Raw genomic sequence first — 22,670 nt, forward strand, 5'->3', positions numbered from 1 at the left:
ATTTTGGTGGTTGACTCCATAAAACGAAAAAGATATGGACATATTAGTGTGTGTGTGTATATATATATATATATATATATATATATATATATATATATATATATATAATAAATAAAAAGAATGATAAGGGTGAAAAATAAGATGCTCCTAAAATGAAAAAGATATAAAAAGAATAATTACATTATATATTTTTTTAACGGCGATGTCGACATTGAATTCTTTCATTTGTCACCCACACACGTGTTAAGAGAAAACTCAATTCGTGACGATGTTCACAGTACCATCGAATAATTGCATTAAATTATTCATCTAATTCATTATTTTTTTCCTCACTTTCCATCTACTTCCTTTTTTTTATCTTCATAATAAAGCTACTTCATGTCTTTTTTCACATGATGTTTTGATTGAACGTGATCTTTTTAACTTCTATTTTTGAAAATACTTTTGACTTTTACTAAAGAAGTGCTTTTATAATGGTTAAAAAGAAATAAGAATATGTGATCAAAATTAGTTACTAAATGAGAAGTGTCATTGGGTAATTTCAGCTGCTACTAACACAATAACTCTTACGTTTTTAAAGATTGAAAAAGAATTTTACAAATACACTCATAATCTAAACTTTTCATAGCTCACTAATTATCATCACTAAAATCAAAGCTACCACAATTAGTATCATGCACCAAAACAGAAGAACTAAATCCTAATCTCTCCGATTCCAAATCAAATTGCAACAAATTATCCTCCATTTGTTTCCCTCCAATCACCACACTACTCCTTGCATCATCACCACCATTAACAAACCCTAAACACCAAAAATCCCCAATTCTCACCATCGAATTCCCGCCAAAAATCCTCCAAAACACATCTTCACTATGCATTACAAGATCAATAACCGGAACAGCCGGCCCTAATGAATTACAATAAACGTCATCCGCAACATAACACACTTCAAACGGGCTCACAGGATCGTCGATCACAGTTAAGTTGAGCGCATATGATTCGTTAACGAATAACTCAATAAACGCGTCATAAATTGAGGTTTTTAATGTGGTGTAAGGAGTAATTGTGCTAAGTCTTGTTCCACCAAAACCAGATTTGTTGATTGTTAAGAGGGATTGGCTTATGCTTAGCGGTTTGCCGTTGATGTTTATGGAGGTGAGGTTGATAAAGTATTCGTCAGAAGGATGGTTGTAGTAAGTTATTATGGTGAATCCTATTGGGTTTAAAACTAGTGGAGTGTAAATTAGATGAGTTGAGAGGTCGATATTTGGAGAGAAATAGTATGGACCGGCTGTGTTGAAGAAGGCTGGACCGGGCAATTCAGATGATGATGATGGACCGGGAAGGCATAGGGCAAAGATGTTGGGTGAAGCATAGACTCGGCTTACCTGGATAAAATGAATCATACGTCAGAGGGCATCCTATTGGACGGGTATGCAACTGATATTCTTAGAAAACAGTTTCAATTCAATTGGTTTGATTCAATTTGTATGTAACAGAGAGGTTTATGAAGAATGTGACTATGAAGATGATATGAATATGAACACAATATGAAAACACATATCTGGAAACAATAAGAACATGTATTTGAATTCTTTAATTCGTATTGTACAAATCGTATAGTCTAGCCTATAAATTCAATCGTAATTAGAATTCGTCCTGTTTGACTAAGTATTACGTGTTTGTTGATTGCAGTTGCGATCTCTGCAACTTGTTTGTTTTTGTTCTGCTTACTATTCTTACACACCACTTTTTGATCGATGTACACTTTTGTGTCATAAACTTACAGTTATGCCCCTAGAAAGTTGAACTTATATTATTATTATAAGTATAATTAAGGGTAAAATAGCTAATTAAATGTAAATGGATCAAAAAGTGGTGTGTGAGGATCACCTCCTATACTATATAGTTCTGTTACGAGAAATAGATTTTTTGCGTGTAATGGGTTGGGCCCCCTTTTTGGCCCATTTTCATGTTTAATATAATATAATTTGGTTTTTCGAAAAAAAAAAACAAAATAACAAAACAATGTACTTTCCTACCACATATTAAATAAGCAAAACAATTATTAAATCAAGAACGAGCATATTGTTATAATCATAAAAAGCCAAAAAACGATGTTTGACAATTTATATCTCCATCCACAATAATTCAACTTTAGGAGACAAATTTACAATTCATATCTCGTGATTGATTCTATACAGTTATTATTCTTATGTATAAATAGATGATGGATGTAAGAAAGAACACACACCCAATAATATCAATATTTTCTCTCCCTCTCTTTTATCTTCTAATTATCAATAGCCTACAGTCAAGAACCAGACCACTAAAGGTAATTATAAGCCTACTGAATTATAACACGTTATCAGCACAAAGTGCTCCATATAATTAAGGTTTATCTAAGAAAGCACAAACCACTAATCAAGTTCATGATTATAACGACCCTCATTTTTTCATCTATATTTTCTTCCGTATAATTTAAAATGCCCGAAAAAAAAAAATTACTGTAGCGCCGAATAGTAAACAAAAAAAAATTAATACTTTTTGCTTTTTGCTTTTTATTTTTTAATTTTATTCTAGATCTAGCTTTATAAAAACACTTTTCTTTATTTAATACAAATTATGGGCTGATACAATTATTAATATTAATATTTTTCTTTTCTTTTTCTTTTTATTTCTTTTATACATTTTTTTTATACCAAGTTTTCACCTATAAATACTAGCCATTTCTTTCAAAATCCTTTACACCTCAAAAATTTATTCTCACTTGAAGATCATACTCTCAAACCTCTGCAAAAATTATTTTTGTAAGTTCTCTATATTATTTTTATAGTTTTTATTTAGTTTTTATCATATTTTTGTGCTAGTTTTATGTTAAATACCAAATAAATACGAAATTAATTATAATAAATAATATAAATACATGATAATTAGTATTAAGTATCCTAATGACTATAAAAATTATTTTTATGAATTATACATTCGAATTTATATTTATTAAAAATCAAAAACTGACTTTTTTTATATTCGGTATATATAGATAATGAAGAAATAAATAGTAAACAATTTTATATATTATGTTTTATAATTTTTGCTTGTTCCTTAGGTCATAAAAGTAATTATAAAAATTTATGTTTGATTTATTTGTCATTTTAAATAATTAATTTGTATTTTCTTCTACTTTTGCTACAGTACCGGAAAATCTGTTTTAAAAAGAAAAATAGAATTTAATGATATAACATGTTTATGACTACAATAATCAATGGAAATTACTTAGGAACTAATAAGAAAGTTATAAAAATTATTTTTAGAATTAATAATTATATATTTATATTTAATTCCGAATTTAAACTAAAAACAATACAAAAGTTGAATTAAATAGTTAAACTATTAATATAAATGTACAAATAATTTTTCTAAGCTTAATACACTATATTAGGCATACAAAAATTTTAGATGAATTAATTGAGTTGATATAATAATTATTACTTTATAAACTTTGATTTATCTTGAACCGAAAAAGAAATTAGAAATAAATACTTTTACACCATAACAAAAATTTATAAATTTTTTCTAAGTTTATTTTGGTCAGTAGAACCTAAGAAAAATATAAAATGTGTTGTTAAACTTGTTTATCTATTTATTTGTATTTTAGCTATAAAAAAAATTTAATATTTAATACATAAAACTTAATATTTATGTATAGAAAATTTTTATAATGTTTTATACATGTCACTTACTGTTATGAAATCAATAAAACACTTGTTAGCATTTTTAGATAATTATTGGTACTTATATTGACATAAAACTTAAAATTAAACTATACATATTTTAACATATAAGATAAATATATATATATATATATATATATATATATATATATATATATATATATATATATATATATATATATATATATATATATATATATATATACATACATATTAACTTGATATTAATACATACCCGTTCATAAAACACAATTTCTATGTATAACACTTGTTTACCTACTTAAATATATCCTACTTATTATTAGGATTAAAAAACCAAACAATCTTAATAACGATAATACAATCGAACTTAAGTAAATACTTATTGTATAAAGTATTTAAAGTGTTGTATTCCTATACGCACCTAAAAACGTATTAGATGGGTATAGATCTTGCTCTTTCTCGAGTGGATGGACGCTCGAAAGTCTAGGCGGAGAGTTTGGATTACCGAGTTAAAGGATCCTGTGGCTCAGAAACCTATGACCTGAAAAGGCCATTTTAAATTGAAAGTGTTAGATTGGAAGCTTGTCTAGTATGAAAAGCCTTTCCAAAACGATAAACCTTCTTTAAACTTACTATAAAAGAAAATACTTACACTTATCATAATACGGGCAAAACATCTAAACTATTCTCAACTTATTCTTAGGTTGACTTATTCCGTGCTTCGATCATCCATACTTCCTCTTTAAGGATTACTTTATCTCATCGAATTACTAAGGTGACTTTCATAGCCCCACTCTTATTGTTATAGCACTTTTTATACTTACTGGGGTGAGACACATGCTGCTTTTATACTTTAAACAACTTAGACACAAGTACGAACTTAAACTGTGCTATGACTAGCTTATGCTACTAAGATCCCACAGTGATATTTTTTAATTGCTTTCAGGATAAGGCATTCTTAATTATTGGGGGTAGGCCTATCGGGAGTAACGTCCCCGATACATTTGACCGCGATGTCTTTGTATTACTTAATAATGATTTAAACATGGTGATAAGGTACTGTCAACTTATCATCGGGGCAACAAAACAAACGTTTAGTCTAAAATATCACGAATCAGTACTACTTTTGGATCTGCGTGATCTACTTTTATAACAAATCTTGTGGTCTAAGAACAAACGGTCAATCATATTTGTTAAACCTATGAATTTCACTCAACCTTTTTGGTTGACACTTTTAGCATGTTTGTCTCAGGTACTGAATGATCAGGACCTCTATATCTACTGCTTACGTGATGACTTACTTGGCTAGGATCAAGACTTATCGCATATTTACTTTTCTGCATTTGAACAATTTATAATTCTTGTAACGACATTATTAATCCTTCCGCTGCAAATTTGGTTTTATTCATATAGTATTTGTTCTCATTTTATAATATGTTGGTATGTATTATGATATTGAACATCCCAGGTAAACGTTCCCCGTAGCATGATATTGTCCGCTTTGCCCGTAGGCGCACGGATTTTTCTTGGCAACCACATACGACGAGCACTTTCCCAGGAGGTCTCCCATCCTGGTAGTGCTCTCGCCTGAGCACGCTAAACTGCAGAGTTCTCATGAGATCTGCTGCGCTTGTGGTTCCAAAACGCGTCATGCTAGGAAAGGTCTCCACACCCTTATAAGGCATGCTTCGTTCCCCTCTCCAATCGATGTGGGACGGATGTAACACGGATGTTACAATCCTCCCCCCTAATGGGACACAGCGTCCTCGCTGTGCACGTTTGGTCCGGGGCCTGGCTCTGATACCATCTGTAACATCCCAGGTAAACGTTCCCCGTAGCATGATATTGTCCGCTTTGCCCGTAGGCGCACGGATTTTTCTTGGCAACCACATACGACGAGCACTTTCCCAGGAGGTCTCCCATCCTGGTAGTTCTCTCGCCTGAGCACGCTTAACTGCAGAGTTCTCATGAGATCTGCTGCGCTTGTGGTTCCAAAACGCGTCATGCTAGGAAAGGTCTCCACACCCTTATAAGGCATGCTTCGTTCCCCTCTCCAATCGATGTGGGACGGATGTAACACGGATGTTACAATCCAATCTTTCACACCCTCAGTTAGGGCCTGGGCGAAATGTGATTCAATATCATAATACATACCAACATATTATAAAATGAGAACAAATACTATATGAATAAAACCAAATTTACAGCGGAAGGATTAATAATGTCGTTACAAGAATTATAAATTGTTCAAATGCAGAAAAGTAAATATTTGATAAGTCTTGATCCTAGCCAAGTAAGTCATCACATAAGCAGTAGATATAGAGGTCCTGATCATTCCGTACCTGAGACAAACATGCTAAAAGTGTCAACCAAAAAGGTTGAGTGAAATTCATAGGTTTAACAAATATGATTGACCGTTTGTTCTTAGACCACAAGATTTGTTATAAAAGTAGATCACGCAGATCCAAAAGTAGTACTGATTCGTGATATTTTAGACTAAACATTTGTTTTGTTGCCCCGATGATAAGTTGACAGTACCTTATCACCATGTTTAAATCATTATTAAGTAATACAAAGACATCGCGGTCAAATGTATCGGGGACGTTACTCCCGATAGGCCTACCCCCAATAATTAAGAATGCCTTATCCTGAAAGCAATTAAAAATATCACTATGGGGTCTTAGTAGCATAAGCTAGTCATAGCACAGTTTAAGTTCGTACTTGTGTCTAAGTTGTTTAAAGTATAAAAGCAGCATGTGTCTCACCCCAGTAAGTATAAAAAGTGCTATAGCAATAAGAGTGGGGCTATGAAAGTCACCTTAGTAATTCGATGAGATAAAGTAATCCTTAAAGAGGAAGTATGGATGATCGAAGCACGGAATAAGTCAACCTAAGAATAAGTTGAGAATAGTTTAGATGTTTTGCCCGTATTATGATAAGTGTAAGTATTTTCTTTTATAGTAAGTTTAAAGAAGGTTTATCGTTTTGGAAAGGCTTTTCATACTAGACAAGCTTCTAAACTAACACTTTCAATTTAAAATGGCCTTTTCAGGTCATATGTTTCTGAGCCACAGGATCCTTTAACTCGGTAATCCAAACTCTCCGCCTAGACTTTCGAGCGTCCATCCACTCGAGAAAGATCAAGATCTATACCCATCTAATATACCGTTCCAATACGTTTTTAGGTGCGTATAGGAATACAACACTTTAAATACTTTATACAATAAGTATTTACTTAAGTTCGATTGTATTATCGTTATTAAGATTGTTTGGTTTTTAAATCCTAATAATAAGTAGGATATATTTAAGTAGGTAGACAAGTGTTATACATAGAAATTGTGTTTTATGAATGGGTATGTATTAATATCAAGTTAATATGTATAAATATATATATATATATATATATATATATATATATATATATATATATATATATATATATATATATATATATATATATATATATTTATCTTATATGTTAAAATATGTATAGTTTAATTTTAAGTTTTATGTCAATATAAGTACCAATAATTATCTAAAAATGCTAACAAGTGTTTTATTGATTTCATAACAGTAAGTGACATGTATAAAACATTACAAAAATTTTCTATACATAAATATTAAGTTTTATGTATTAAATATTAAATTTTTTTATATCTAAAATACAAATAAATAGATAAACAAGTTTAACAACACATTTTATATTTTTTTTAGGTTCTACTGACCAAAATAAACTTAGGAAAAATTTATAAATTTTTGTTATGGTGTAAAAGTATTTATTTCTAATTTCTTTTTCGGTTCAAGATAAATCAAAGTTTATAAAGTAATAATTATTATATCAACTCAATTAATTCATCTAAAATTTTCGTATGCCTAATATAGTGTATTAAGCTTAGAAAAATTATTTGTACATTTATATTAATAGTTTAACTATTTAATTCAACTTTTGTATTGTTTTTAGTTTAAATTCAGAATTAAATAGAAATATATAATTATTAATTGTAAAAATAATTTTTATAACTTTCTTATTAGTTCCTAAGTAATTTCCATTGATTATTGTAGTCATAAACATGTTATATCATTAAATTCTATTTTTCTTTTTAAAACAGATTTTTCGGTACTGTAGCAAAAGTAGAAGAAAATACAAATTAATTATTTAAAATGACAAATAAATCAAACATAAATTTTTATAATTACTTTTATGACCTAAGGAACAAGCGAAAATTATAAAACATAATATATAAAATTGTTTACTATTTATTTCTTCATTATCTATATATACCGAATATAAAAAAATCAGTTTTTGATTTTTAATAAATATAAATTCGAATGTATAATTCATAAAAATAATTTTTATAGTCATTAGGATACTTAATACTAATTATCATGTATTTACATTATTTATTATAATTAATTTCGTATTTATTTGGTATTTAACATAAAACTAGCACAAAAATATGATAAAAACTAAATAAAAACTATAAAAATAATATAGAGAACTTACAAAAATAATTTTTGCAGAGGTTTGAGAGTATGATCTTCAAGTGAGAATAAATTTTTGAGGTGTAAAGGATTTTGAAAGAAATGGCTAGTATTTATAAGTGAAAACTTGGTATAAAAAAAATGTATAAAAGAAAAAAAAGAAAAAGAAAAGAAAAATAAAAATATTAATAAGTGTATCAGCCCATAATTTGTATTAAATAAAGAAAAGTGTTTTTATAAAGCTAGATCTAGATCTAGAATAAAATTAAAAAATAAAAAGCAAAAAGTATTAAAATTTTTTTTTTGTTTACTATTCGGCGCAACAGTAACTTTTTTTTTTTTCGGGCATTTTAAATTAGACGGAAGAAAATATAGATGAAAAAATGAGGGTCGTTATAGTACCTCCCCGTTAATGAAAACTTCGTCCCGAAGTTTTAAGTGGAGTTCCCGTCTGCTTCATCAACAGTTGGGAATAGATGGGGGGTATTTCCGTATCATTTGGTCTTTGCGTTCCCAGGTATATTCGGGGCCTCTACGCGAATTCCAACGGACTTTAATGTAACATCCCGCGTTTTTCCGTTAAATTTAATTTTAACACCGTCTTTTTTTTTAAAACATAATCTTTCGTATTTAAATTAATAGTTTCCGTGAGTAACGTTCATTATATTCCCGCTATTTAATTTTGACATCACCCGTTTACTCGAGCGTTTTAAAATATTCGTTTGGTTAATTACCGCACCCGCTTTGAAACTTGAGGGACCAATCTCGTCACTTGGCCAAATTGGGGCAACTAGTCACCACCTCCCCACCTTCCTCACCATTCAATCACCTCCATCTCTCTCTCTTTCTCTCTAGCAAGAACACACACAAACACCCAATTCAAACATTCATCATCTAAATTCGGATCGGGAAGCAAACTTCAAAACAAATTACATATTCGTGATCCTCTCTTCATCCTCTACAATTTGATACCAACTTCATCTCGTTTGGGTAACATTTCTAAAACTCTAGATTTCTCTAAATTCGTGTTTTTGACTTGAAATGGTGTTAGTTAGTGTCTATGGCTCGTGTGTAACATGAATATATGTTTTGTTTGCTCGATTTGTGGTTTGGAGTAACTAGTTTGAGTTTTTGAAATGGGTTTGCTTAATCCTTGATTTTGGATGAGTTAATGTTGTTAGATTGTTAAAGTGCATGTTTTAATTGTGTTACTAGTATCATTAGCTACATTTTGATGTGTAGGTTGATTAAGAAAACTTCAAAAACCCGATTAATGATTTCTTTTGATGTTTGACTAGGGTTTGATAGTTCTTGACATGAACTTTTGGATGCTTAAATGCCATGGAATGTTAATTGTTAGTGTTTAGTAGTAATGTATGCTTCATTACCTTCGAAACGGCATATCATATGTGTGAATTGGATTCCCGAAACTTAAAATGCAATTGATGAACTTGAAACTTTGAAAATGGACTTTTAAATGATCACTTGACGAGAAATCGGTTATGGAAAATGTTGTTTTTGTTTGATGAAACATGTTTAGTTGTGTTCCTTGTCAAAAGAGCTTTCCAACGGTATAAGATACGCTTTCTAATTGTTTACGGTTTGAGTTTTGCGTTTGTTTGAAATTTTACCAAGCCTTGAACAAGTGAAACAGGCCTGGGACCAGGCCACGGCCATTGTCGCGGCGCGACAGGCCTGGCCGCGGCGCGACATAAGCCGCGTCCAGATTCTGTTTCCCTTGACCTTTTTACTAAAAATGTTTGACATGTTCTAGACCTCCAATTTACATGCAACTTGTTTTAACATGCTTATATATGAATAACTAGCATAGAAAAATAGTTCGGGACCCGACCCGAACGTGTTGACTTTTTCGTTGACTTTGACCAAGTTTGACTTTTAGTCAAACTTAACCAAACTTTTATACAATCGTTCTAACATGCTTTTATACTTGATTCTTGCATGAAACTTGACAACGTGATTCACATGCTATACTTAATCGAGTCGTAACGAGCCATAGGACTAATTGAACACATTTCACCCGACCTTGTGTCGTAACCGGTTAATTGATATAACTTACTTGTTTAGGTCAAGGCTAAGCAACTTTCATGCACACGTTTACTTGTTGAAGTACTTTTATACTCGTGCACTCGAGGTGAGATCATAGTCCCACCTTTGCAAATACTTTTATTCCTTTAAATCGTGGGCTGAGAAACATATACATTACATACTTATATACATTTCACATGTATATATACTTTTCATACTTTTATACTTTGAACACAAATACGAATACAAAGATACAGGCGAGTTTGAACAAAAGTCCTCAATCCAATTATCATTAGTTCCACTTGCAGGGTGTAAGTGTAAGCGAGTGATTATGTTGTGTGGCCATACGGGTTTAACGAACCCTCATTCAGACGGTTCGCTACTGTTAGTGGATGAAATATAATTTCAACGTGCATAGTGTATGTTCTAACACTATATTCAAAATTCAGAGGGAAGATTCAGTTAAGCTTTGGTAATTGGGTGCTCGCAATACAAACTACATTCTTCGGAATAAATACGATTTGGATAATCATCTATACAAACTATTGTGGTTCAAAATATACTTTTACAAATACATTCATGATCTCACCAACGTTTTTCGTTGACAGTTTTCTACATGTTTTCTCAGGTTCATACTTGGCTACTTGATACATGCTTCCGCACTCTTTGATTACTTGATTGGAGTCAACCATGCATGCATACGCTAGGGATAGCACTTTTGGATTCAAACTTTTGTTTACATACTTACGCTATTTATAGCAACTGTGTTTTCAAACTAATTATGTCGCAAGTTATTTCATTCATACTTTATAACTTTGTAAACTTAAACTTATTGTCGATCCGTTTGTTAAACTAAACTTTGTACCTTTCAAATGAACGCGACATAATTTTGGTCAAACGAGTCTCTTAGGGACTACGACCACGCAACGGGACCTAAGTTAACGACGCCGTCAATAACGGTTTTGGTCGGGTCGTTACAAGTGGTATCAGAGCGTTGGTTGTAGGGAACTAGGATGTGCATTAGTGTGTCTAACAGAGTCGTTAGGACGCATTAGTGAGTCTAGACTACAACCGGATAGTTAACATTTGCATTCTGACATACATTTGCTATAGATAGCACTTACTTGACTACTTGTGCATTATACTTGAATCATTCTTAGGCAAACTTTTTAATGGTACCCAACCTTCATCATACGAACTCGTATTCCGCCACTTTTTGGTAACACACGTAAATTCAAGATTCATGCGCGTAAGGATGACAACGACTTCATTAGTCACACTTGTTCGGGAACTCTGTCTCCCGGATTGTTATTTGCCACCGTTTCAACTTACTATCGGTTTTCCACTGGTGTTTCTTACTATCTACTTTTTGGTGTTACTACCATCACTACTCTAGGTGAGTATCGTCATCGCTAAATATCACTACGGTTGCGTACTTTTTGTTATCATGATTCGTTACTCTTTTCGTGCCTAAGGGCATTATCGCTTGACTTGAACCACATTGACGTGAACAATCAACTATACACTTCCCTCGGGGAACGCATCTTCAGAGTTGCACCAATCCTTTCGATTTAATACGAGTCACGTTTGAGACGTCGTTACATTTTGTTTATTTTAGATTTTCGCGATTACACGAACTTGAATCCATAGAGTGATGTGGGAATGGAGGTATGAGTTAGCGTAATATAACGACACTCGATCAACGTGGTTATATTACGGTAAGACATACCAAAGTTCTAGTGACGCGTGATGGTGGTTAGACTCGATCAACCTAAACACCACCATGTGCCATGTACATGACTTCATCTTTTCAGGTTTGGACATCCGAAAACTCCGAGAATATTTATAACAACCATACCGGGGACACACCTTCAATTATTGTCAAATTATATTTATGCTTCCGAATGAATTACCGATTCCATTCGACTTCAACCGAATGTCACATGGGTATACTAGCTCGTCCTCGCGCAGTCTTGTTGACTAACTACAATTTACTCGTTATGCTCACATCGGGGCGGAAACTTCTCTTGCATCACCCTCGTACTTCCGGTTCAGGAGGTCCTTATTCTAAATTCGCAATGGAGAGCGACTCTTCACGTCGTACAAATATTCGCCGCGAGGGTGGATAGTCCTAACAATCGTTTTCAAAACCCGATAAGAACTTGTCCCGACGAACGTTTTTGGAAACCGATAAATCTTCCGCGACGCGAATTTTCTTGAGAAACTTGTCCTAGCTAACGTTTTCAATTCCTAGCAAACTTGTTCACTATGCCTTAGGGAAATGTACCCCGTTTCGGATTGAGATCCTCGTTTCACTTCTAGATTTTGGAGTACCTTACAAAAAGCCTCGGGACCGCGTTTAGACATGAGTACCGCGTACCATCCACAACCCGACGGACCGAACAAACATGCGATTTAAACCTTGGAAACCATAATACGAATTTGTATTACCAACTTCAAATTTACTTGAGAAAAGTATTTTCCTTTAACCGAATCCTCGTACTACAATGATTTTCATTCGAGTTTTAACGTCACTCCTTTTGAAACCACATGTGACCGGAAACGTCATTCTCCTTTGTCGAACCAAGTAAACGATGATCAATTCACCGGGGCCGAGGTTATTCATGAGCAACCGAGAAAATTTATTCATATTCAGGCAAAACCCTACGCGACTCGTAATCACCAAGAGCTACGCCGATGTTAGACGTAAACATTTCAAATTCCACGTGGGAAACCGCGTCACGTTAAGAGTCGCACCTTGGAAAGGTGCAATCCGTTTCGGGAAAACGTAGGAAGCTAAATCCGCGATATTTTGATCCTTTAAATTCTTGGGGTGTTTTGGACCCGTCGCTAGCCGTTTAGATTTTCCGACTCATTTTGAGTCTCCGTTTATCCTACATTCGATGTATCAACTCAAAGACGTGTTTTGCGAAACGAGAACTTGTTATCTTCTTTGATGAACTCACTATCGACGATAAACCTCACTTCCTAGGAGGACCGGAAACCATAAAATCATGGAACCAAACCTTAAAACGACATACGACCCCGACCTTCAGGTTCGTTGAAATACCCTAGAACGTACTTCTCCTTCATTCGTAGAATTGGCAACACAAAATCTCGAGGAAGATTCAACAACTACTACTTCCAACTAAATTTCGGGACGAAATTTCTTTTGAGACGTGGATAATGTAACATCCCGCGTTTTTCCGTTAAATTTAATTTTAACACCGTCTTTTTTTTTAAAACATAATCTTTCGTATTTAAATTAATAGTTTCCGTGAGTAACGTTCATTATATTCCCGCTATTTAATTTTGACATCACCCGTTTACTCGAGCGTTTTAAAATATTCGTTTGGTTAATTACCGCACCCGCTTTGAAACTTGAGGGACCAATCTCGTCACTTGGCCAAATTGGGGCAACTAGTCACCACCTCCCCACCTTCCTCACCATTCAATCACCTCCATCTCTCTCTCTTTCTCTCTAGCAAGAACACACACAAACACCCAATTCAAACATTCATCATCTAAATTCGGATCGGGAAGCAAACTTCAAAACAAATTACATATTCGTGATCCTCTCTTCATCCTCTACAATTTGATACCAACTTCATCTCGTTTGGGTAACATTTCTAAAACTCTAGATTTCTCTAAATTCGTGTTTTTGACTTGAAATGGTGTTAGTTAGTGTCTATGGCTCGTGTGTAACATGAATATATGTTTTGTTTGCTCGATTTGTGGTTTGGAGTAACTAGTTTGAGTTTTTGAAATGGGTTTGCTTAATCCTTGATTTTGGATGAGTTAATGTTGTTAGATTGTTAAAGTGCATGTTTTAATTGTGTTACTAGTATCATTAGCTACATTTTGATGTGTAGGTTGATTAAGAAAACTTCAAAAACCCGATTAATGATTTCTTTTGATGTTTGACTAGGGTTTGATAGTTCTTGACATGAACTTTTGGATGCTTAAATGCCATGGAATGTTAATTGTTAGTGTTTAGTAGTAATGTATGCTTCATTACCTTCGAAACGGCATATCATATGTGTGAATTGGATTCCCGAAACTTAAAATGCAATTGATGAACTTGAAACTTTGAAAATGGACTTTTAAATGATCACTTGACGAGAAATCGGTTATGGAAAATGTTGTTTTTGTTTGATGAAACATGTTTAGTTGTGTTCCTTGTCAAAAGAGCTTTCCAACGGTATAAGATACGCTTTCTAATTGTTTACGGTTTGAGTTTTGCGTTTGTTTGAAATTTTACCAAGCCTTGAACAAGTGAAACAGGCCTGGGACCAGGCCACGGCCATTGTCGCGGCGCGACAGGCCTGGCCGCGGCGCGACATAAGCCGCGTCCAGATTCTGTTTCCCTTGACCTTTTTACTAAAAATGTTTGACATGTTCTAGACCTCCAATTTACATGCAACTTGTTTTAACATGCTTATATATGAATAACTAGCATAGAAAAATAGTTCGGGACCCGACCCGAACGTGTTGACTTTTTCGTTGACTTTGACCAAGTTTGACTTTTAGTCAAACTTAACCAAACTTTTATACAATCGTTCTAACATGCTTTTATACTTGATTCTTGCATGAAACTTGACAACGTGATTCACATGCTATACTTAATCGAGTCGTAACGAGCCATAGGACTAATTGAACACATTTCACCCGACCTTGTGTCGTAACCGGTTAATTGATATAACTTACTTGTTTAGGTCAAGGCTAAGCAACTTTCATGCACACGTTTACTTGTTGAAGTACTTTTATACTCGTGCACTCGAGGTGAGATCATAGTCCCACCTTTGCAAATACTTTTATTCCTTTAAATCGTGGGCTGAGAAACATATACATTACATACTTATATACATTTCACATGTATATATACTTTTCATACTTTTATACTTTGAACACAAATACGAATACAAAGATACAGGCGAGTTTGAACAAAAGTCCTCAATCCAATTATCATTAGTTCCACTTGCAGGGTGTACGTGTAAGCGAGTGATTATGTTGTGTGGCCATACGGGTTTAACGAACCCTCATTCAGACGGTTCGCTACCGTTAGTGGATGAAATATAATTTCAACGTGCATAGTGTATGTTCTAACACTATATTCAAAATTCAGAGGGAAGATTCAGTTAAGCTTTGGTAATTGGGTGCTCGCAATACAAACTACATTCTTCGGAATAAATACGATTTGGATAATCATCTATACAAACTATTGTGGTTCAAAATATACTTTTACAAATACATTCATGATCTCACCAACGTTTTTCGTTGACAGTTTTCTACATGTTTTCTCAGGTTCATACTTGGCTACTTGATACATGCTTCCGCACTCTTTGATTACTTGATTGGAGTCAACCATGCATGCATACGCTAGGGATAGCACTTTTGGATTCAAACTTTTGTTTACATACTTACGCTATTTATAGCAACTGTGTTTTCAAACTAATTATGTCGCAAGTTATTTCATTCATACTTTATAACTTTGTAAACTTAAACTTATTGTCGATCCGTTTGTTAAACTAAACTTTGTACCTTTCAAATGAACGCGACATAATTTTGGTCAAACGAGTCTCTTAGGGACTACGACCACGCAACGGGACCTAAGTTAACGACGCCGTCAATAACGGTTTTGGTCGGGTCGTTACATTTAACAATAGGTATGTTGCTCTTACGAGTTTCTTTGACCTCTTCTTTCATAATCTCTATAGGTTCTTCGATAAAGTGCATTTGGTCATCAATGCGGATATCATCCAAAGGAATAACAAGAGTATCTTCGGCGAGACACTTTTTCAGATTTGAGACATGAAACACATTATGTACTTGACTTAGTTCAGCTGGAAGTTCTAATCGATACGCAACGTGACCGATTCTTTGAATAACTTTGAAAGGTCCAACATAACGCGGACTGAGTTTACTTCATTTACCGAAGCGGATAACACCCTTCCAAGGAGATACTTTCAACATAACGTTATCTCCAACTTGGAATTCTAACGGTTTTCGGTGAGGGTCGGCATAACTCTTTTGTCGACTACGAGCGGTTTCTAAACGCTTCTTGATTTGCACGATCTTTTCGGAAGTTTCATGAATAAGTTCAGGACCAGTTAATTGTCTGTCCTCGAGTTCATCCCAACACAATGGAGATCTACATTTGCGACCGTATAAAGCTTCGAATGGTGCAGCTTTAATATTAGATTGATAGCTGTTGTTGTAAGAAAACTCGGCTAAAGGTAGGTGTTTATCCCACCCTTTACCGAAATCGATAACACATGCTCGTAGCATATCCTCCAAAGTTTGGATAGTTCGTTCACTTTGACCGTCCGTTTGCGGATGATAAGCTGTACTCATGTCGAGTCGAGTTCCAAGAGACGCTTGCAAGGATTTCCAGAAATTGGAAGTAAATCGACTATCGCGATCCGAGATAATAGAAGTAGGGACACCATGACGAGTAACAATCTCTTTAACATAGAGTCGAGCTAACTTTTCCATTCTGTCAGTCTCTTTGATTGGTATGAAATGTGCAGACTTAGTGAGACGATCAACTATGACCCAAATCGTATCATTGCCATTTGCAGTCTTAGGCAATTTTGTGATAAAGTCCATAGCTATACCATCCCACTTCCACTGTGGAATATCGGGTTGAGTTAGAAGACCAGAAGGCTTTTGGTGCTCGGCTTTGACTTTCGAACAAGTAAGACACTTACTCACATAAGTAGCAATGTCGCCTTTCATGTTGGGCCACCAGTAGAACTCTTTCATATCCTGATACATTTTACTAGAACCGGGATGAATAGAATACCTAGTCTTATGTGCTTCATCTAAGACTAGTTCACGGAGATTACCATAACGAGGAACCCAAATTCGATTACCAAAGTATCTTGTACCATTGGACTTAACTTGCAGTTGGTTTTCGAAATTTATAGGTCCTTCACCTTCGATAAGTGTCGGTTTAATAGCTTCCAATTGAGCTTCACAGATTCGTGAAATAAGATTCGATTTGATTTTTAGGTTTAAAGCACGAACACGTTTAACATCGTCTTTTCGGCTAAGGGCATCGGCAACTACATTCGCCTTGCCAGGATGATATTTCAGCTCACAATGATAATCGTTCAATGTCTCGAGCCATCGGCTTTGCCTCATATTCAGCTGTTTTTGATCAAAGATGTGTCGAAGACTTTTATGGTCAGTGTACACGGTAAAATAGGTACCATAGAGATAATGTCTCCATATCTTTAATGCAAATATCACGGCACCTAACTCAAGGTCGTGTGTGGTATAGTTCTCCTCGTGTTTCTTCAACTGTCTAGAAGCGTAGGCAATAACCTTTTCACGTTGCATTAAAACACAACCAAAGCCTTACTTTGAGGCATCACAGTAAACAACAAAATCTTCAGTACCTTCAGGTAAAGATAGAATCGGGGCTGTGGTCAACTTCTCCTTCAGAATCTTGAAAGCAGATTCCTGTTCTTCGGACCACTCAAACTTCTTCCCTTTTTGAGTTAGCTTCGTAAGAGGTTTGGCAAGAAGGGAAAAATCCTTTATAAATCTCCGATAATAACCGGCAAGTCCCAAAAATTGACGAATATGCTTCGTAGTCTTTGGTATCTTCCAGTTCATCTTTCACACCCCAGTTAGGGCCTGGGCGAAATGTGATTCAATATCATAATACATACCAACATATTATAAAATGAGAACAAATACTATATGAATAAAACCAAATTTGCAGCGGAAGGATTAATAATGTCGTTACAAGAATTATAAATTGTTCAAATGCAGAAAAGTAAATATGCGATAAGTCTTGATCCTAGCCAAGTAAGTCATCACATAAGCAGTAGATATAGTGGTCCTGATCATTCAGTACCTGAGACAAACATGCTAAAAGTGTCAACCAAAAAGGGTGAGTGAAATTCATAGGTTTAACAAATATGATTGACCGTTTGTTCTTAGACCACAAGATTTGTTATAAAAGTAGATCACGCAGATCCAAAAGTAGTACTGATTCGTGATATTTTAGACTAAACGTTTGTTTTGTTGCCCCGATGATAAGTTGACAGTACCTTATCACCATGTTTAAATCATTATTAAGTAATACAAAGACATCGCGGTCAAATGTATCGGGGACGTTACTCCCTATAGGCCTACCCCCAATAATTAAGAATGCCTTATCCTGAAAGCAATTAAAAAATATCACTGTGGGGTCTTAGTAGCATAAGCTAGTCATAGTACAGTTTATGTTCGTACTTGTGTCTAAGTTGTTTAAAGTATAAAAGCAGCATGTGTCTCACCCCAGTAAGTATAAAAAGTGCTATAACAATAAGAGTGGGGCTATGAAAGTCACCTTAGTAATTCGGTGAGTGAAAGTATTCCTTAAAGAGAAAGTATGGATGATCGAAGCACAGAGAAGTCAACCTAAGAATAAGTTGAGAATAGTTTAGATGTTTTGCCCGTATTATGATAAGTGTAAGTATTTTCTTTTATAGTAAGTTTAAAGAAGGTTTATCGTTTTGGAAAGGCTTTTCATACTAGACAAGCTTCCAATCTAACACTTTCAATTTAAAATGGCCTTTTCAGGTCATAGGTTTCTGAGCCACAGGATCCTTTAACTCGGTAATTCAAACTCTCCGCCTAGACTTTCGAGCGTCCATCCACTCGAGAAAGATCAAGATCTATACCCATCTAATATACCGTTCCAATACGTTTTTAGGTGCGTATAGGAATACAACACTTTAAATACTTTATACAATAAGTATTTACATAAGTTCGATTGTATTATCGTTATTAAGATTGTTTGGTTTTTAAATTCTAATAATAAGTAGGATATATTTAAGTAGGTAAACAAGTGTTATACATAGAAATTGTGTTTTATGAATGGGTATGTATTAATATCAAGTTAATATGTATATATATATATATATATATATATATATATATATATATATATATATATATATATATATATATATATATATATATATATATATATATATATATATCTTATATGTTAAAATATGTATAGTTTAATTTTAAGTTTTATGTCAATATAAGTACCAATAATTATCTAAAAATGCTAACAAGTGTTTTATTGATTTCATAACAGTAAGTGACATGTATAAAACATTATAAAAATTTTCTATACATAAATATTAAGTTTTATGTATTAAATATTAAATTTTTTTTATAGCTAAAATACAAATAAATAGATAAACAAGTTTAACAACACATTTTATATTTTTCTTAGGTTCTACTAACCAAAATAAACTTAAGAAAAATTTATAAATTTTTGTTATGGTGTAAAAGTATTTATTTCTAATTTCTTTTTCGGTTCAAGATAAATCAAAGTTTATAAAGTAATAATTATTATATCAACTCAATTAATTCATCTAAAATTTTCGTATGCCTAATATAGTGTATTAAGCTTAGAAAAATTATTTGTACATTTATATTAATAGTTTAACTATTTAATTCAACTTTTGTATTGTTTTTAGTTTAAATTCAGAATTAAATAGATATATATAATTAGTAATTCTAAAAATAATTTTTATAACTTTCTTATTAGTTCCTAAGTAATTTCCATTGATTATTGTAGTCATAAACATGTTATATCATTAAATTCTATTTTTCTTTTTAAAACAGATTTTCCGGTACTGTAGCAAAAGTAGAAGAAAATACAAATTAATTATTTAAAATGACAAATAAATCAAACATAAATTTTTATAATTACTTTTATGACCTAAGGAACAAGCGAAAATTATAAAACATAATATATAAAATTGTTTACTATTTATTTCTTCATTATCTATATATACCGAATATAAAAAAAATCAGTTTTTGATTTTTAATAAATATAAATTCGAATGTATAATTCATAAAAATAATTTTTATAGTCATTAGGATACTTAATACTAATTATCATGTATTTACATTATTTATTATAATTAATTTCGTATTTATTTGGTATTTAACATAAAACTAGCACAAAAATATGATAAAAACTAAATAAAAACTATAAAAATAATATAGAGAACTTACAAAAATAATTTTTGCAGAGGTTTGAGAGAGAATTCTTCAAGTTTTTGGTGTACAAAATTTGTGAACTAGGCGCTATGGTATTTATAGTTACAATTTTTGGTAAAGAGAAAATAAAAAAATACAAAAGTTTATATAAAAAAATAACTATTGTCTTGTAAAAAAAATTAAAAGTATTTATGGCCAGTCATGCCACCATTTCAAAATATAAATAAATAAAAGTAAAGTTAAAAGTAGGAATAAAATAAATAAAAGTGGATCTAGATCTAGTTTATATATAAAAAAAATACTACTTTTTAAATATATATATATATATATATATATATATATATATTTCATAGTTCTAAAAATGTTAACTAACTAAATTTCTATTTTTATTTAATTATTAAATACGAATTTTGATAAATATAAATATATATTCGGTATTTATAAAATTATAATTACTAAATGTGGTTTTTATTTAATTAAATTATTACTTTATAATTTTATTAGTTTTATATATGTTACTACATTTATATATACTTGTATTTATTAATTGTATAATATATTAACTAAATACAAAATTAATATAAGTATTTTATATGTAATCATGTTATGACATAAATTTTTTTTTATAAAAATTCTTACGCGTACGTTGTTGAATAAAATTTATTATTCGTTTAACGTTCGTTAATTTCGTATGTATATAACGACCTTTTATTAGTACTTAGAGTTTATTCATTATACTTAAATCTTTTGTTCGGGCATTATATAGATGGAAAAATGAGGGTCGTTATAGTACCTCCCCGTTAATGAAAACTTCGTCCCGAAGTTTTAAGTGGAGTTCTCGTCTGCTTCATCAACAGTTGGGAAGAGATGGGGGTATTTTCGTATCATTTGGTCTTTGCGTTTCCAGGTATATTCGGGGCCTCTACGCGAATTCCAACGGACTTTAACAATAGGTATGTTGCTCTTACGAGTCTCTTTGACCTCTTCTTTCATAATCTCTATAGGTTCTTCGACAAAGTGCATTTGCTCATCAATGCGGATATCATCCAAAGGAATAACAAGAGTATCTTCGGCGAGACACTTTTTCAGATTTGAGACATGAAACACATCATGTACTTGACTTAGTTCAGCTGGAAGTTCTAATCGATACGCAACGGGACCGATTCTTTGAATAACTTTGAAAGGTCCAACATAACGCGGACTGAGTTTACTTCGTTTACCGAAGCGGATAACACCTTTCCAAGGAGATACTTTTAACATAACGTTATCTCCAACTTGGAATTCTAACGGTTTTCGGTGAGGGTCGGCATAACTCTTTTGTCGACTACGAGCGGTTTCTAAACGCTTCTTGATTTGCACGATCTTTTCGGAAGTTTCATGAATAAGTTCAGGACCAGTTAATTGTCTGTCCTCGAGTTCATCCCAACACAACGGAGATCTACATTTGCGACCGTATAAAGCTTCGAATGGTGCAGCTTTAATACTAGAGTGATAGCTGTTGTTGTAAGAAAACTCGACTAAAGGTAGGTGTTTATCCCACCCTTTACCGAAATCGATAACACATGCTCGTAGCATATCCTCCAAAGTTTAGATAGTTCATTCACTTTGACCGTCCGTTTGCGGATGATAAGCTGTACTCATGTCGAGTCGAGTTCCAAGAGACGCTTGCAAGGATTTCCAGAAATTGGAAGTAAATCGACTATCGCGATCCGAGATAATAGAAGTAGGGACACCATGACGAGTAACAATCTCTTTAACATAGAGTCGAGCTAACTTTTCCATTCTGTCAGTCTCTTTGATTGGTATGAAATGTGCAGACTTAGTGAGACGATCAACTATGACCCAAATCGTATCATTGCCATTTGCAGTCTTAGGCAATTTTGTGATAAAGTCCATAGCTATACCATCCCACTTCCACTGTGGAATATCGGGTTGAGTTAGAAGACCAGAAGGCTTTTGGTGCTCGGCTTTGACTTTCGAACAAGTAAGACACTTACTCACATAAGTAGCAATGTCGCCTTTCATGTTGGGCCACCAGTAGAACTCTTTCACATCCTGATACATTTTACTAGAACCGGGATGAATAGAATACCTAGTCTTATGTGCTTCATCCAAGACTAGTTCACGGAGATTACCATAACGAGGAACCCAAATTCGATTACCAAAGTATCTTGTACCATTGGACTTAACTTGCAGTTGGTTTTCGAAATTTATAGGTCCTTCTCCTTCGATAAGTGTAGGTTTGGTAGCTTCAACTTGAACTTCGCAGATTCGAGAGATGAGATTCGATTTGATCTTAAGATTCAAGGCACGAACACGCCTAACTTCGTCTTTTCGACTTAGAGCATCGTCAACTACATTTGCCTTTCCCGGATGATACTTTAGTTCACAATCATAATCATTTAA

At 33.1% G+C, this 22,670-nt stretch overlaps 1 protein-coding gene across 1 annotated transcript in view; it reads right to left on the reverse strand.

The window, feature by feature from the left end:
* Window positions 1-484: 484 nt before the first annotated feature.
* Window positions 485-22,670, reverse strand: part of LOC139875957 (probable aspartic proteinase GIP1) — a 36,414-nt gene continuing 14,228 nt past the window's right edge. Inside the window, exon 2 of the mRNA XM_071863257.1 lies at window positions 485-1,388. Coding sequence (XP_071719358.1) covers window positions 633-1,388 — 756 coding nt within the window. The 3' untranslated portion in view covers window positions 485-632. The remainder of the gene's footprint in view (window positions 1,389-22,670) is intronic.

The sequence above is a fragment of the Rutidosis leptorrhynchoides genome, chromosome 1, assembly GCF_046630445.1.
Source record: "Rutidosis leptorrhynchoides isolate AG116_Rl617_1_P2 chromosome 1, CSIRO_AGI_Rlap_v1, whole genome shotgun sequence".
NCBI lineage: Eukaryota > Viridiplantae > Streptophyta > Magnoliopsida > Asterales > Asteraceae > Rutidosis > Rutidosis leptorrhynchoides.